We start from the raw sequence: 17,560 nt of genomic DNA, 5'->3' as shown, positions 1-17,560 counted from the left end.
ATTGTTAAATTTTTTATAATTCCTTTTTACAAGAAGATTTCTGTAGATTAAACAGTTACTCATTACTCCAAGTAGCTTTTCTCTCTTTCTGTTTCACTGGCAGAGGATGAATATATATTCTCCTTAGCAGTATCATCCTCTGCCTACATATATTCTGTAATGCATGGCTATCAAGGAGCGTGGTTTTTTATTTTATTTTATTTTTTTTTTAAAGATATCTCATTCCTATATAAACCTATATAAACCACACTGACACACTGAAGCTGACTTTGTTAGCATCTCAGATTAGAACAGACATTTTTCTTATGTTATTTTTTTTATCATCATATAAATAGGGAAAATTTTATCCCAACAAGAACCTTGGCCTGACATGAAATGTCGGTCGCTTTATTGAGAGAATTTTTCCCTATTTAGAAAGTGACAATGTAATGGTTATACTTCTAGTGGTTGATACTAGCTCAAATGATAGCCTTCTGGATGGCTGTCCCAGTTTGGGCCAGCATCTGAGCTTTGGGACTCCAGACTTGTCTAGTGCCACAAGAAATCCACTGTGATTTATGGGCATTTAAAGGCTGTTCAGTTTTCAGAGTATTTAATAATCTTGGGCTTCAGTTATGTTAGAACCCTTGGGCTCAGTTTTCAGAAGTGCTCAGTCTTGGCAAAATCCAGCTCCTGCTGGAGTTGGTTGGATAACTAATGGGGAAGTCTGTGTTACACCAAGACTGAACACTCACAAAAATCCCAATGAGTTCTGTTAAGTAACAGAAGTTGTGAAAGTGAAACTGGTGGAAATAAGTTGACTAGAGAGAAGAGAAGTCCTCCCTGCCTGCTTCTATTCCTTTTTAGGTACTTATTTTAATATAGAAAAGAACAAAGCTGATGAGGAACTCCCAGGTGATGAGCCAGGGCCACATAACCAGGCAAGAAAATAATTCTGAATGGCAGGTACCTGGGATGTTTCAGTTCTACCTCTAATGGAGCATGAGGTGATTATCTTTATTTAATTAAAGGGAATTTGAAAAAAAAATAAACCCCTAAGTGTGCCATCTCTCTATTATTTATCTGTTACAGTGAAGGTGCTAGTGATAGCGCTAAGTCAATAATGCTGCTTTAACAGCTGATATATTCTCTTGAAACAGTTTTCAGAATAATGCTGCTATTGTAAGCTTCCTCTAGATCTGCCTTTTTTGTCCTGTGATCCTTTTTTAATGATCAAGAAAATTTTCTTAGTCTAGTTTTTGGCTTATGCTCCAACAATGTAGCATAGGTAGCTGTTAAGCAAGCTGTCTGTAATGTGTAAAGTACAACCTGACACATATGGGTAAGCTCACAGATGCTCTGTTTAAAATGAGGCTCAGGGGATAAGCACACTCGGAGTGTTGGTGGCAGTGGTGTTTTTTGGTGAGTACTTTGGCATTGAGGTAGGCTTGATCAGGAGTCTTTTGCTCCTTGGGTGATTGCATTATTTCTCTCAAAGCAGGTGAGGAAAGGTCAATGCAACCGCTTCAGCGAGTAAGCAGCATTGTTGGCTGCCTTGCTTGCTTTGGGGCAAACAGCTGGGATGATTTGAGATGTTACTGCCCCTTAACATAATCCTGCCGTTCTGCTGGGTGTCATCGCCCCTGAAGAAGGAGCAACAGAAGCAAAAATGTGCCTGTGCCTCACACAGCCTGGCCTCCTAGGGAAAAGGCAGTTTGGTTGGCTGTTTAAGCTGTAATACACATTGAGCGTGGTGGTGACTGAGGCTGGACAGGCGTTCACTCTTTCTGCCCTTTGGGGAGTGCTCATTTCTGGAAGAGTTGGAGGCAACAATATCCTGAGCAGCCTCCATAAGAACTTCAAGAGTTTTTTGGTGTGTGTTGTCTGTGACTCCACCTGGAGCATGTAGGCGATACAGGAATTCTAGGCAATTATTACTAGGAAAATGTTCTTCCTGTAGCAAAATTATGTCTATACATACAAATCCTTGTCCCAGAAATAGAAGGTACAACTGTAAAGTAACAGTTTTATTATGTAATTGTGTGTCTGCTAGGTTTGTGTGCTTGCACAGGTACATTGATTGTACAGATCCCAACTATTTACAACCTGAAAGACTAGAACTGTGCTAGTGTGACAGGGTTCCACGACTGCCATCCCTCATTTCTTTCCTCAGTGTCTGCTAACTTTGTGGTGAGCTGGGGGAGTATATTTGCTCTTTTACATCCCCAAACTGAAACTGTTCCTGTATTTCACCATACCTCCCTCTGTAAATCCCATTGAGTACGTTTGTGATTGTCTCTCTCAAAGTTGTTACATACTGATAGCTTGTTTCCTCTTCTCTCACAGTCAGAACACAGCAAGATTGAAGGGGCTTGTCTGTTGTGTCTTTCCTCCTGTATTTTGGGCTGCTTTTTAGGAGTCTGATTCCTACAATTACTGTTGCTTTAGCTGGCATTTCTCCCTGTGATGCAGAAGTCCATACTCCACTTCAGTCAGATTTCTCCATTTGAATGCGAAAGGAGGAGAGCCTTCTGAGCGGCAGAATGTATATTTATATGAACTCTGTAAATGTGGATACTTCAATATCTTTTAGCTATGCAGCCTACACATTCTCAATTTGTATGATGTTATGTTTTGTTTCTTCCTCTCAAGAAACATTTAAAAATTGAGTTAAGTTAAATCATTTTTAAGTCTTTTTTTTTCTAAGTGATTTGCCTAAAAGAGTAAAGGCAGAGCAAAATTTGAATTCCATTTAATGCACTATTCTGTTTGACACTATCTTGCTAATTATTTATTGTTCTGCTTGTAGGGAATTTTAAGCCTTGAGTATTGTGTTGGTATTATCGGTGGCAAACCCAAGCAATCATATTACTTTGCTGGATTTCAAGGTTAGTGTTTTAATATGTTATATCTCTTCAATATTATTCTTTAAGAGTTAGGAAGTTAATATAAAACCAGTGGGAAATAGCATGATTAAAGTAGCAAAATGAGTACCTTATTAATTCATCATATCTACCAAAGTCCAGTCATTTGTCATTCATCCTCTGAGTAATTGGATTCTGTAAAATGTACATTTAATTTCCCATGTTGCATAAACAAGGCATAATTTATCTGTTTCACCAAACTTCAGGAGCCTTTGCTGTTACTGTCTGGCAGTTCTTATTTACATATTTACTTTTTACTATTTTAAGTGGTGTTAGTTGACGCTTAAATGACAAGCAATATATCCTTCCTGTCAGGATGAAGTAGAACAATGCATTTTTCATATGCAAACTCCAGAATATAATTGTGTGTTTGTAAAAGTAATTTTATCACCAAAAATTAAATGACAGTCTCATCACTTTATAAAAATTCTGCTTATACAAGCATATTTGATTATGCAAAAGTTAATCTGTCCTGCAAAAACCTATGCTTCAGTCAATGAATATCAGCCTGGCAAGCAGTTACTTGCTGGCTTTTTTTTCAGCTGTTCTGCATAGAAATTGGATTGTAAGCAGTGTAATAATAAGGTGTTTTTTGAATTACTTGTCTTCTGTTTTGTCCTTGTAGATGACAGTTTGATTTACATGGATCCTCATTACTGCCAATCTTTTGTAGATGTCAGCATAAAGGATTTCCCTCTTGAGGTAGTATGGATATAGAGCTGGCACTGTTTTCTTCCCATATGAATCAAACACTAATTATTTAGAGATGTTCTAGCTAGCTGCATATTTATGATTTTAGAGTTACATGTTATTTATCAAAGTTCTGCCCTTCTTTATAGGCTTATAATCAACAAAAATGACCAGAGGTCAAATACTTGATATGTGGTTATAATTATTATTTATCTTTGTCTGTTTCTTCTTAAAAATCAGAAGAACCTCAAAAATGATCGCCTCATTAAAGAGACTAGACCATACTTGGAGATCTTAAACATGAGATACTTGGATTTGTTTGGGGTATTTTGTTTGTTTATTTATTTTAAGTTGCAGGGAACATCAGTCAGAGAATTACTGTAGTATTCAGTAGTTAGGAGCCTGTCGTCAGTTTTGAACCACAGTTCTTGCAGGTGTAGCTGCTGATTCTTTATTCAAGTATTTTCGGTATTTCTATACTGGAGCAGTTGGTTACCATTTTAAATGTAGATTAACTTTGCAGGTCACTTTGTTTAGTTTCATACAGGTGAAATTTCGGAGGCTTAGCAGTGAGGTTTGTGTCTGACTACGTGAATTTTATTCAAGTTTTCTGGACTATTTCTTTTAATAAGCATTATTATTTTTAATCTAGCTATTTCTATGTGTTAGTATCTTCTGAGAAACTGACAGGTCTGAAAGTATAGGTGATGGGTTTTTTTCTTTTTTTTTCTCCCCCTTCCTAGGCCATGGCTTTTAGATCCCTTTTTGGGCTTTGCCTTTTTTTTTTTTTTTTTTTTTTTTTTTTTTTTTTTTTTTTTTTTTACAGTAGTGTTCTCTTTTGTTTTAGCCTCTTCGCAAATAACTTGCATTGAAAATAGGGAGAAAGCTAAAGGAGCTTATTAAGGAATCATCAGTTATAAATGTATGTGCAGAATATCCATAGTACTCACAGTAGTACGATGTAATCCATACCACCTCTGCTCGATCTTGTTATGCCCAACTTCTGCATAAACCTCCAGGATTCTCAGAGCACCTCTTCATTAAGTATAGAAATGCTAGAGAATGCACTCCTAAATGTTGAAACACAGCTTCATAAAAAACATATTACACTGAAAGAAGGAAGAGAAATATGTATTTATCTCCCCCACCCCTGAAATATTAAGTAGAATTCTTAAAGGTTTTCAGGAAAGACCTGCAGAAAGTGGAAATGAGACTTACGATCGGTGCGTTTTAAGATTTTGAATGCAGCTCTTAATCTCATGTTAGGAACTGAGTAGGTAATCTTAAATTGATCAGTTACACTTAGAATGTAAATCAAACAGTTTGTAGTAAAGTAAATGTTTTGTGGCTGCTGTTTTGTATAGTTTACATTTACCTTATGAGAGAGAACGGTAAAGTTAATTTCAAATTTCTAGTCTATTACTATCATTAAAAAAATCTGTTAATGTATCAGTTTCAGAGAGGTGATAAGTTAAACTTGATCATAATACCTTAATTAAAATACTATCAAACAGTATTTATGAAAACAGCTTATTTATGTCAAAGGGCTTATAAGGGGCTAATGTTAAAACCTAGGGCTGAATTAAAGCAAACACTACACATTTTTCAGTATTTACATTTAACAGAATGCTTTGATTAAAATGGCATATAATGTAGAAATCTAAGGTTCTGTAGAAAATTAGGGGGTCCTGAATTCAAAAAAGGAGCATAGCTGCTATTTTACTTTGGGTAAAACATAACAGAAAGTATCCTAGGCAGAAATTTTCTTTATTTTTTGATATCATCTTAGGTTTACACAGTTGAGATCTTTGGAAGGAGAGTTGGTGAGAGCCCTAGTTCTGCTTAATTTGCATTGTGGTAGCATCCAGAGATTATAACCAAGATCCTTGTCCCTTTATGCTAATAACTGTAGTAAAATACAGTGCCTTCTCTGAAGATTTCTGCAGTTTAATTGGGCAAACCTGTCAAAAGATGGGAAGATCAGAGTTGCAGAGCTGAAGTGACTTTCTTAAGGTCACACAATAGCTCAGTGGCCAAGCCAGAAAAAATACATATATTTTTGGTTTCTGTTTCTATGACTAATCCTCCAGATTGTGCTGCAGGCTGGCATTAATACAAATTTCCAAATAATGTTTAAAATGTATTTTGAAGGCATGTGAGCTGCCAGCTTGGCTTGGTCACATCGTAATGCTTTTCTGTAGATGGAAAATATATTGCAATTTAATGTTTAGTTCATTTAATAGCATTATATCTTTGTCCAGAAATGTCAAAAGTAAACAGAAATTGCTTTCTTAGTGTGGATAGTTGCTTGTTAGATTTATCTGTAGGGAGTATTTTCAAAATTGATAAATTGTCCAGAATAAGTTGGAAATCAATCCACTCTGTACTGGCTTCCAGAATCCATTTGTTTGGAGGAGTGAAAAAAGAAATGCCAACCCACTTCTCTTTGTTGCACGGTGATTCATGCAGCTTTAAAAATACTGCCCTGCACAGTATAGCAAAACTAGAGATGGGATGTTATTGCTGAAACGCAGAATGTAAGGCAGAGTTCCAATTTACATTTTTGATGACCCGGGAATGAAGTCAACCTATAAATTCTGCATATAGAATTTCAACACAATTAGAAGAAAAACAAAAGTAGTCTTGTTTAAATATTATTTCTTCTCTTTGCTTAATTCTTTTTATCGAAAGTTTAGTAGAAATACCTCCATTAGATTAGTAATCATGAGTAAAGAGCAATACACTTCAAAATGCAAGACTTACACTGACAAATATTCTCAGATGAGGTAAGTAGTGCTGTCTTCTTTGGTAGATCGACTTTTCTGTCTGGCAAAAGAAAAACTAAAAAGGTAGAATGGATTTCTGTTTTAAAGACTGCTTGTTATTAACTGTCAGGGGTTGCTGTTCCTGTAGTCAGATTAGATTTCAACAGTTTTTAGTTACCTTTTACAGAGGCAGCACACTGGTGCTCTGTCCTGTTACACTGTTGTGTTAGTGAGCTTAGTGACATTGCTGGTATGTCCAGTGCAGACCAGCACTGTGCCAGGAGAGCCTGAGCTGCTGCGCAGCTTATATTCAAATGTAAGAGGAAATAGCACAGAATGTTCCCTGGAGAATACTGATCACTGGGGAAAGACCATGAAATCAAAATATGCGTTTTTAGTACAGTGGTATCCTCTTGCAGTGCATTACAGATGTGTTGTGTTAGCATTTATTAGTTTAAATACAGAGTAGCTGTAGCAGAATTGCTAATGATTTCACAGAGGTTAAATGACTGCATAATTTTATGTTAGTAGTAGGATAAAGACAACTACCTTTGAGTTACTGACTTGAAACTAGATAGTCAGCAGTGGCCAAACAGTTTCAGTTATTAGATGATGAGCCTTATCAGAACTACAGCCCTCTTCTGCATTCAGTTCTGGTAAAAAAAAATGAACACATAATCCAGATAAATATATTATGCTTTCTCTCATAAACTGTGAGTGAAGGACTGTAGAAAAGCTTTTTTTATGTTTTGGGGGATTTGTTTTATTTTTTATACCATGACTGCTGATAATACCAGTTCACAGCACTGTCAAAGCATCATCTGTCATCATAAGAAATTTCACAGAAGTAGTACATTTATAAAGTAGGGCATGCTAGTAGTGTTTTTTTTTCCCCCTTCCTTCTTGCGGGTTATTGTAATACTTTTGTGTAATACTTTTGCTTTTGTGGTTTGTGTGTGTTTCTCTCCCCCCCCCCCTTCATTTATTAAAGAAAAATACATGAGGTTGGTTTATTCCATTCTAGCTCTTTTATGGAGGCTGGGGGAGGGAAGGGGGCAATGGGCGGTGGTAGTAAAGCAGTAATTGTAAGATAGTGCAAAAGCTGTTACAAATTCAATTTGCAGAAGAGCATTCACCTCCTCTGCCTTGGGAATATTCATAAAGTACTGTTTGGAGCGCCAGACCTTTGACAGATTTCAAACTAACATGGGGTTGTGTGTAAGTTTGGTGAATACAGCATAAACAGCAGGAGGTCTTCTACATGGAGAAGAGCGGAATTACTTGAATGTTTTTGGGGGCAGGAAGAAATAACTTCAAAAGTGTATGCTGGGTTTTGGTATAAGTAATACAAGAAATTTTATGTTAAAGCTGCTGATAGAAAAGTGAATGTTTTGATCTGTACTGTTCTCAACCTTAACAGTATATTTTATACTTTTTAATTTTGAAAACCGCAGTCGTTCCACTGTCCTTCTCCCAAAAAGATGTCATTCAAAAAAATGGACCCAAGCTGTACAATAGGATTTTATTGTAGAAGTGTGCAGGACTTTGAGAAGGCTTCAGAAGAAATAACAAAGGTAGGTGTTGAAGTTACAAAATCGATTCCTCAGTCGGAAGCAATATGTATATATTGTGCGTGGTAAGGGGAGAGAATCATAGCTTTACTAATTAGAAATCATTCTTTTTTTTGCTATTTATTACTTCTTATTTAATGATGAGAAATGTAGCTTATTTTTCATTGCATCTATTTAATGTCAATGTGTAAAACCTGGAGGGAACCTGAATTGTATTTTGAGAGATTGTCTGTAATAGAGAAAATCGACTGAATAAAAACAATGCACGAGCTGGGAAGCCGAGCTGGCACGTGGCGGTTCCACGAGGTGGCACTATTGAAATGAAAATATTCCGCAGCCAGCCCTTCAGAGGCACTGGAATTACCCCATACGCGAGGAGGAATTTTTAAGAGGCAATAAATCCCTTGGGAGGGATTTTTTTTTAAAGGAAGTATTTGATCAAGCCAAAATTGTATATTATTTCTTGTTAGCGTAAGAGCTATTTCTGACTGTGTTTAAACGTAAAGCAGCATGTTTGATTTGATAACAATGTTTTAAATTCAGCAGAGCAGGTATCATTCAGTAAATCTGTCTGATCATATCTCTTCTGCTTGAAAAACAGAGATAGGTTTCTTTAGGTCCAAATGTAATTGACATTTTTTTTCCTTGACTGTTACAGCAAATGAGTTTATGCAATCTGACATTATTAATGTTGTATTAACTGTGACACTGAATAACATGATTTGTAATTTTAAAAATTGTCTATGAAGGGATTCAGCGGTAGCAGAACATAGTCACAATATTAGTATTCCAACCACAATAGTGTTACAGCAGAATAAAGATAAATATATGTACAAAACTTCGAATATCCTTTTAAGTGGTATTAGTATTATAGCAAAACCAGCATTTTAAACTTAGTAGGCTTAATAATCATCTTAATGAAGTTTATAGATACAATCTTCAGTAGGTTTGATTGAAGTTTTTTTCTTTGTCTGATTCATACACAGAGAACTAGAAAATAGATTTAAAGAAGTTCCTAAGCATTAAATATATGGAAGGCTTAAATACTGAAGTTTCTATTTTTTTCTTGTTTTCCTACTCTAGGATATATGAGAAAGAATGTAAGAGCATGGTAAAAAAAAAAAAAAAGTTGGATTACAAAATCTGTTACACTGGAAGTTCTTCTACTCCTTTTTTTTTTTTCTTTTGAGTTTGGAAAAAAAGTATTTTCCTTTCCCTGAACATATGCTATGAAAACAGTAATTGATTTAAGTCTTGGAGCTATCTTCCTAGCAATTTAGATAAAAGTTTTTAAATGTTTACTGACATTATTTTAATATATTTCAGACTCAGAAAGTTTCAAAATAAAGGGAAGTTTGCATACAGATATTTGAGAGAAAACATGTGAGAGACAGATTCTGTGGTTCTTCAATCTATTTTTTACATCCTTTGTTTTTCCTGCTCTTCCACTGTTTTTTCCCTTTGTTCACAATTTGAACACTGTAATTCTTTAACTAGTAGCACAGTATACTCTCTCAGTGAGTCCTATGTAGGCTAGACTACCAAATTCAGATTCTTGCTTCTTTTATGGGTAATAAGAGATTGGGGAAAATATTTATTTAGCTTTTATTATTTGAGGATAAACCCTGTATGAACCATATATTCAATGAAAGAGAAATCAGGGCATAGAAATCAAGGACCCAAACGAAGCAAGGAGTGAAAATCCATCCAAATCACACTCAAGTTATCCTCTGTTGCTCTACTTGCTGCTCAGGTAGCTATTAAGAAGTTTAATATTATCTAGAATTAAACAGCCGATAGATTTAGGCGGCCTAGAAACACATCAGATGGAAAGTACGGATTTACAGGGATGGCTGTAGCCTTACCTGCATGTTGCACTTGCAGCAGTAGTGGCGAACAGCCTGGCACGCGCTGCAGCTGGCCTGGTTCTCCACGGCCGCGGCAGACGAGCGAGCAGCTCGGCCTCGCGCCACACCTAGGAAGGCTCTGCCTTTCCCTGCTGCAGGCTGCGCTGCCACCACCTTCTACATGACTGACACCATGCTTGGCTTTCTGCTCATGCAGTGTGTTGTTTCCATATCAAATAATCAACTTGGGCCATGACTGTATTTGCCTGTTTACAGCCCAGATTCTTAGCAGAAATGAGTAGTTCTCAGGAAAACTGGACTGTGTGAGTACTGAACTTGGGTGAGCTTCAGCACAAAGAACTCATTATTACAGTGGCAATCTGTGAGTTTAGCACTGAAGTATTAAAAAATACTGATATTTTCTGTAGAAATCATCACAGTCGTATCTAAAGAACTTGCAAGTAGAAGTGGATCTATCCAATGGCATTTTTCAGTAGAGAATCATTATACCCATTTTATAGCACAGAGTCCCATGCTTGGTACCTCCTCCACGTTACCTAAGGTATCCATGGCAAAACGGAGAACAGAACACATTTCTCAAGTCTGTCCACCCTCCATCTTGACCTAAGGAGTTTCTAAATGCAATAGATCTGTATTCTTAATTTTCCACTGATACTATAAACCAATCTCACATAGCCAACTTTAGAGTTGCTGTGTACAAAGTACTCATGGGACATCTAAGTACGTATCACATCCCAGTAAACTTGTGGTCTCCAGAGTCTGATCGATTTTTCAGTAACTTTTTAGTGGAAATAGCCATTTATGTAACAAGTAGTATGAAAGCACATATATCCGTACAATTTTTTTAAAATAAATAAAACCTAAATACCTGATTATTTCACCTGATTATTTTTAGATTTTGCTTAATGCTTGGAAATTATTTGTAATCACTGAGTGAGATGTAACTTTATAATCTGAATCAAGTTAAGGTTAAACCTTGCTCAAGTTAAACCTTGCTTCTTGTTCAGGTTCAGACTTCTGCCTGTGTGGCCAGTTCTACCTTTAATCTTCCCTCACTTCCCTTAGTACAAGGAGAGGTGCTACTGGTACCCGTAGAGAATGAAGTTTCAGGGAAAGCTGAGCACAGGTAGTGGCCGGGGCAGTGCAGTTTTTCCCAGGGATGAAGCGTTTCTATCCTGACTGGGAGCAGCCGTCTTTAAAGACGAGGCGTCTGCTCTGCCCTGAGGCGAGCGTGGCTGCCCTGAGGAGCAGCGGTGACTTCTGAGGGGCAGACTGGTCAGTTAGGATCTGGGAGAGTCCGTGTCACAGGCCACCAAAGAGCCTCTGTATGGCTCCGTGCGGCTGTTCCTCCCGACCCAGCTTCTGCTGAGCTCCCAGGGAGGACGAGGTTGGCATCCAATTATCTAGTCTTGTAAGATTTACAAATGCTTGCTTTCTAGTCAAACTTTTTTCTTTCCTCTGCAAATCACTCATTCTTTCCTCTCCTATGCTCTTGCTTGTTAATGTCTGCATGTCTTTTCTGTATATCCTTGCCCTTTTCCTCAGGTTTTACAGTACAATAGCAGAATGCAATTAAAGTAGATCAGAACAAAATGGAAAATTTCAAGTACAGTAAAAATCAGAAAACCTGATTTTACTGTAAGCGTGACTTTTCCAGCCTTGATTTTCTAATAGCTCTGTTTAAAGATCTATTTGTTTCTCTTCTTACTGCTCTAGATTGTTATTAAAACTACTTTTAGAGTTTAGTTCCACCCAGCACATGCCTGTGTAGTAACACAGTTCTGCATCTCAGCGCATCACTGTATATTGAGCTTTTTTCGTTTTTTTTTTTTTTTTTTTTTTTAACAAAGACAGTAAGAAATGAAAGAAAGAAAATCAGTGGACATTCAAGAGCTTTAAACAGCCTGAAAGACTAAAATGCCATTCAGTGTTTGGATGAGTATTATCTGCTATTAAAAGTATTTTGCCTTTTTTTCTATTTATTGTTCCACGCTACTACCCTTCTGCAGCATACTCAGTATTCTTTTTCAGAAATGTAGATTCTGGCACCCTAATTACCACAGTCTGTTATCATAGGCAATCTATTTTTAGTGAAGTGCTCCTGATGGGCTTACTTTCTTAAATGTACATTTTAATACAAATATTGATTATTTTACATGTTTCTACAATAAAAATATTGCCCCAAGTTGCTTAGTTACTCCAGAACTCATACCTGTGATCCAGGAGATTATTAATTATTTCGTAGGGTTTTTTACCCTCTAGCTCCATTGAAACAAACATTCCAGAGATGATGTGTGTGGAGCAAGTCACAGTGTTAGGCACAAAACTGTGAATGAAGCTGTCTACTCTCTGAAGATGATGAAATGGAAATACAAGTTTAAGAGGAGGAGGGAATGTTTAGATATTGCAGTGCTTTTGTTAATGTGATAATAATGAAAATAATTTAAAAATGCATTTTGCATTCTTCATTTTACAGTCATTAATTAGATCGATATTACTAGTTCCTGTTTTTGTTCATTTCCCATTAACGTTTTATCTGGTATGTATTTTACATTATAGATGCTGAAATCTTCATCGAAGGAGAAATACCCCTTGTTTACTTTTGTAAAGGGTCATTCTAGAGACTATGAGTTTGCTTCCAGTCCACTCCATGAAGAAAATGACCTTTTCTCTGAGGATGAAAAGAAAAGATTAAAAAGGTTTAGTACAGAGGAGTTTGTCTTGCTTTAAGGACATTTTACACTAGATTATTGGCAGCTGTCCAGGAGAACACTTGTTTTTTTTTTTTTTTTTTTTTAAATAGATACGTGTCCTCCTCCCTCCCCCCAAAAGGCAAGCTGTGCTGGAAATGGTCTATTTTCATAAAGATTATGATGTTTTATATGTTGATAGTCTTTAAAATGTCATTTATAAATGTACTTACTAATTATTTTTGTTCATCGGTAGTTGGGCGAGTTTCACGTTACATTGTGCTAGCGAAGACGGACGGCGTTGCTTAGAGCCCCTATGCTGAAATGTGCCTGTGCCCTGGGCTTGTCCTCTTAAAAGCCCTGGCCAGTCCCTGAGTCCTACCTTGTGACCCTACTGCTGTTTCAGTCCAGGATGAATCCTGAGCAGAGGCTGCCAAGTGCATGTTGGTTTTATGTCATGAACATACATCCACAGGTTTTGAGACCAATTTTTTTTCTGCTTGTAAGCAAAATTTGAGCTCTGCTTTCCTGTGGTAAGAGTAACACTCTAATCTGGTTTGCTATGTAGGCCCTAGTCACAGTTCACACTGTAATTGCGGCATACCTTTCTTCCGCTGGGCTGCTCAGGATTAAGTTTGATATATCAGCAGTAATTGTTAGTTGCAATACTGATATAATTATATAGGCTGAATTGTGAGTTAAGATACTATTTAGCAGTATGATTTTATAATGGTTTCTCATTAAGCTTGCTTTGGAGCCTTAATATGAGGAGTGAAGATAAAGTATTAGCTTTCCCCGCAATTTTTAAAGGTTATACTATTAATATTAACTGCAACCAATCAAAATAGATAAAGATGGTTAATAGAAGGGAGCAGTGTTTGTTTTCTGTTTCAGCTATTAAAATGTTGAGGCTTGTCTGCTATTAGTGCAGCTTTTAAAGCAAGCAGGGAAGTAGGTGGTAAAAATTCTGGCGTATGATTTTTTTTGATACATGTTATTGTACAAATGGTTACTCGATGTCTGTGTTCTAAAATTGTAAACAAATGTACATAAATAATTTCATGTTTTAACAAAGCAAATGCAGTATTTAAGATTCAATTAACACTGCTTGGAAAATAAAAAGTGTGAAAACATTAAATGCATGTGGGTTTCATATTAATATTGGTTCCTCTAAGAGCAGATATAATCTTGTGTCTAAAAAAATATTGTAAGGTGCGAGTACTGTTTATTTGTAATAAAGGCAGATTTTATTGTTGTGTTGTAAACTAAATGTTAACCTATTCTAAGTGCGGTTCAGGCACAGAAGGCACAAATGTTGTCTATCCAAATAATAAGCATCACGTGTATTCATTAAAGTGCCTTTTTCTCCCTTGATGAGGAAGAAGTGACTTAATAGCTAGGTTTCAGGCAGAACTGGATTGAGTATATGTATCTGTCACGGTTGAAATGTGCATTTTCACATGTGTCCACTGAGTTAGAATTCCAGAAAGCCCAATGAGATTATTTGTGTTTTTTCAGAAAAAAACACATCATTTGTCTAAATTAGTAACCTCTGCACTGTTAAATCATATTAATAATTGGCATAATATTACTTTTAGATGCTGCATGTATGTGAGGATGTTGAGCTTGATCTTCCTTAATATTTTTCATTAATAGTCCAGAAGAGGGAGTAAACATCGTATTTATGGAATTTAGATGTCAAAATGAGGAGAATTGTGAATGTCAGTGAGAACTGAAAAATAGCAGATTCCTATTTAGCAAAGCAGTAGTTAATGTAGCTTCAGAAAAAACAATGGCAAACTGTTAAGCAGTTCCTTTGGGTAACAGCGGACAGGAAATTATGACATGAAGTTGTACTTTGCTTTCACATTTAGAAAAAGAATTGCAATTCTGTGCTGCATCATTAAAAGCTTTTGTCACAGAGCAGGAGGATATAATGGTGTAGTCCGGTCTCACTGATGCTCTCCTTTCTGCTTACCTTTCCATGAGGAAGGCACTAATTAATTAAAGTCCACAGAAGAACAGTAAAAATGATCAGGAGCCTGCAGGGATGGATTGAAGAAAGATAAACTTCTAACTTCCTGGCTCTGTTACTCTGTGGCTGAGAGTGAGCTTAGGGTGAGGGAAGCGTGACAGTTGACAAGTATTTAGCATATCTGCACCAGTGAGGAGGAGAGGGATTAGAGGAAGTGCTGAAAGGACATACATCTTTAAGGAATGGGAAAAGACTAAAGGAAAAGCTTCCTACAGGGGAATACCATGTTGTGGAATACGCTCACTCAGAAGTGCTCAATGTCTTACCATGCAAGGCTGTTAAAAACCAGGCTGGCCCAAAGGCTAACAACTGCACAATAAAGAACAGTCCTGCGTTCAGTTGATTAGTTGAATCAATAATGTCTTTTCCATTTACAACTTCTGTTGTTGTAGTAATAATAAAATGTAATAAGATTTACAGACTTTAATGCACAGGAGTCTGCAATATTTGTAATGAGGAAGTTGGAAGCAGTGTTTAGTTGCGTGAAACTAAGAAAAACATCTAGCTGCCCAATGGACTTTTTTCTAGTGCTGTTTCCCTTGTGGTATTTTTACTTTTGAAAATGGAAAGTAACTGTACAAACACTGGCATATGTCTCAAGACATTCCAGCCTTACACAAAAGACCACGTCTCTCTTGGAGGACTTGATCCGTCCTATCCTGCTGTAGACTTTGCCCTTCGTAACGTTATTGGTAGCAAGCCTGTCAGTCGGGCGGCCGTCAAAGGAATGACTATTCCAGTATCAGTCACAGCAAATACTTACGTTTTGAAACAAGCTGTTCAAAACAGATGTATGTTTCTGAAAATGCACGATAAAAACAATAATGACTCTACTTGGTGATGACAGAGAGATGACGTTTTGTCTCAGACTGAAACAAAATTGCTCTGGGCTGGTAATTCTACAAGTTTTCCCTGTCTCTCCCTTGGTACCTGTTGATCTGTTGAATACTTACAAGCACAGCATGGGTAACTGTTCCACTGCAGTACCTGCAACTTTAACCTCAGTAGTAACTGAAGGATTAAATTTCCCAGTTCCTGAACTCCACTGTTTGAAATTGAAGTAGCTAAGAAAATCCTATGGGCATGTACCCACAATGCTAGCTGTTCCTCTAGAAATACACTGCTGTTTGAAAGTCTTCTGGTTTGGCACTCCTTTACCAGAAAGGGTTAAATGGAAATAAAAGAGTTATAGTACCTAAGTGTTATAAAGAAAAATGTAGTTCTGCCTTCCTAACAGCAAACTTACCTGCAAGGGAGAAATACTTTCATTTATCTCAGTCTTTCTGCAACTTGTTCATAAAGAAACATAAAGGTTGAAACACCCTTGTGAGGTGGGATTTTTGTGGAGTTTTGGGGATTTTTTTTATACTTTTTGGATGAGGGCAAGACTTTAGTGCTAGAAAAGCTGACACTGTTTAGTCCTTAAATCTGTTATTGAATCCTTTAGTTTACCACAGTGGTGTTTTTTTTGAAGCCTGCTATAAATAGTTGTTAAAAAACTAATAGCTATTTCCAGATATTTTTTAATGATTCTCACACAACACACTCTAGCATAGATGAGCCCACAAGTTGCCCTTGTGCTGAAGAGCCATGTACAGTGGTGACACAAGTTAAATTACCAAGTTACTAGAAATTAATGTTTTTCAGTAACTACAGGGGACTTTAATTGGAAGCTATGTTAATCGCATAGTAATTCTCTTTACCTCGTCTGCATTATCTCCTGAAAACTGTGCAATTAATTTGTGTCATCACTGTTGCTGCTGCTGCCTTCAAACAAAAACCAAAGGAGCATTAGTTACTCACACACCCAGCAGTGGCCCGTTTTCTGAAAGGACTTCCACAAATCACTGCCTGATCACTTGCTCTCCTGCAGAACCAGCCTGCCCGTACCCCAGCCAGTGGGAAGCAGTAGTTCTTTTCAAAAAAATCTGATCTTTTAATTCTTCATAACGTTTACTTTTCTACCATTTCCTTTTCCCTTAAAAGGAATTTTTCTTGTGTGTTTATAATATGGGCATGACACAAGCCTGGGACTCGAAGTAGCTGGGACTTGTCTTCCCTGTCTAGCCAAGATATTGACCTCGTTTTTCAAAGTGATGGGAAGCTGCAGGGCCTCTTTTCCTTGCCTCTAGTTGACTAGTGACCCAAAACCTTTGGCACTTGGAGCAGCGATGGTGACGGGGCTGGCATTTGTCCCTCGCAGAGGCGGCGTGCCGGCCGGGACGCAGGGGGGACGCAGCATGTGCGTTGCCTGCGTGGTGCAGCCCAAGGACATCGTGGGGGGAACTGCCTGTGCAGCTGCTCGGTGGGAAAACCATCCTGCCATGTCACCTCGTTCCCGTTGGCTCTTAGTTTGTAGCCGCTGTCATTTCAAGCCAAAATCCCAATTTTAAAACTGTCTGAAGGCCAGGACTTACCTTCCCTGCAGATCATCACTGAAGACAGCGGCTCATTTCTGGTGACTTTCACAGCCTCAGATGGGACGGAGAATGTCGGAAAAATCTGGCGCGCTAGTGTAGCTGTACTGGAGCAGCCGGCAGCCCGTTGGGGGATGGCTCTCGGGAACAATCATGCTGGAAGGATGCGTTTGCCCCATAATGACTGTTGAGCTGACAGTTTCTGAAGTGACCGTTCAGGAAAGGGGTTTATTTACTCACGTTGCTAGTGACAACTGATGTTAAACAGTGTCTGGAGAATTGTGCAACAATTTCTAGACTGTCCAGAAGGGAAAAGAAGTTCAGGACAGTTACAAAGTTAGCGCCCATTTGTGGCTACAAGCAGAATTGCTTATTGGTATTTACTTTCTGTGAAGGCTTACATTTTGCTTTTCAGTACCCAGTGCTTCAGTTGGTTTTATGTAAAACCCTGCTACATCGTTGCTGCTGGTCTGTAAGCAGGTCTGCTCCTGGGAGAATAGCTTGGTGGGAATCCCCCAAACACATTTCTTGCTTGACGTTATCTTTTTGCTGCAGTATTAATGAGATTCCCTCAAACAGCAGCAGTGTGAGCAGGCAAGAGCAAGCTGCGCGTAAAGGGCA

The 17,560-nt window shown here is 37.6% G+C and overlaps 1 protein-coding gene across 4 annotated transcripts in view; it reads left to right on the top strand.

The window, feature by feature from the left end:
• ATG4C (autophagy related 4C cysteine peptidase) overlaps positions 1-13,724 on the top strand; it is a 28,637-nt gene extending 14,913 nt beyond the window's left edge. For 3 of the 4 annotated variants that reach the window (XM_062581034.1, XM_062581035.1, XM_062581033.1), the window contains exons 8-12: positions 2,789-2,867; positions 3,529-3,605; positions 7,813-7,932; positions 12,357-12,496; positions 12,601-13,724. In XM_062581034.1, the coding sequence (XP_062437018.1) occupies positions 2,789-2,867; positions 3,529-3,605; positions 7,813-7,932; positions 12,357-12,496; positions 12,601-12,796 (612 nt within the window). In that variant the 3' untranslated portion in view covers positions 12,797-13,724. Of the gene's footprint in view, positions 1-2,788; positions 2,868-3,528; positions 3,606-7,812; positions 7,933-12,356 lie in introns of all 4 variants that reach the window. The other variant, XM_062581036.1, reaches the window with a different exon arrangement.
• The last annotated feature ends 3,836 nt before the right edge of the window (positions 13,725-17,560 follow it).

The sequence above is a fragment of the Rhea pennata genome, chromosome 8 (genome assembly GCF_028389875.1).
Source record: "Rhea pennata isolate bPtePen1 chromosome 8, bPtePen1.pri, whole genome shotgun sequence".
In the NCBI taxonomy this organism is placed as follows: Eukaryota; Metazoa; Chordata; class Aves; order Rheiformes; family Rheidae; genus Rhea; species Rhea pennata.
The sequence above is the reverse complement of the archived record's forward strand: the minus strand, read 5'-3'. Positions and strand labels throughout refer to the sequence as shown.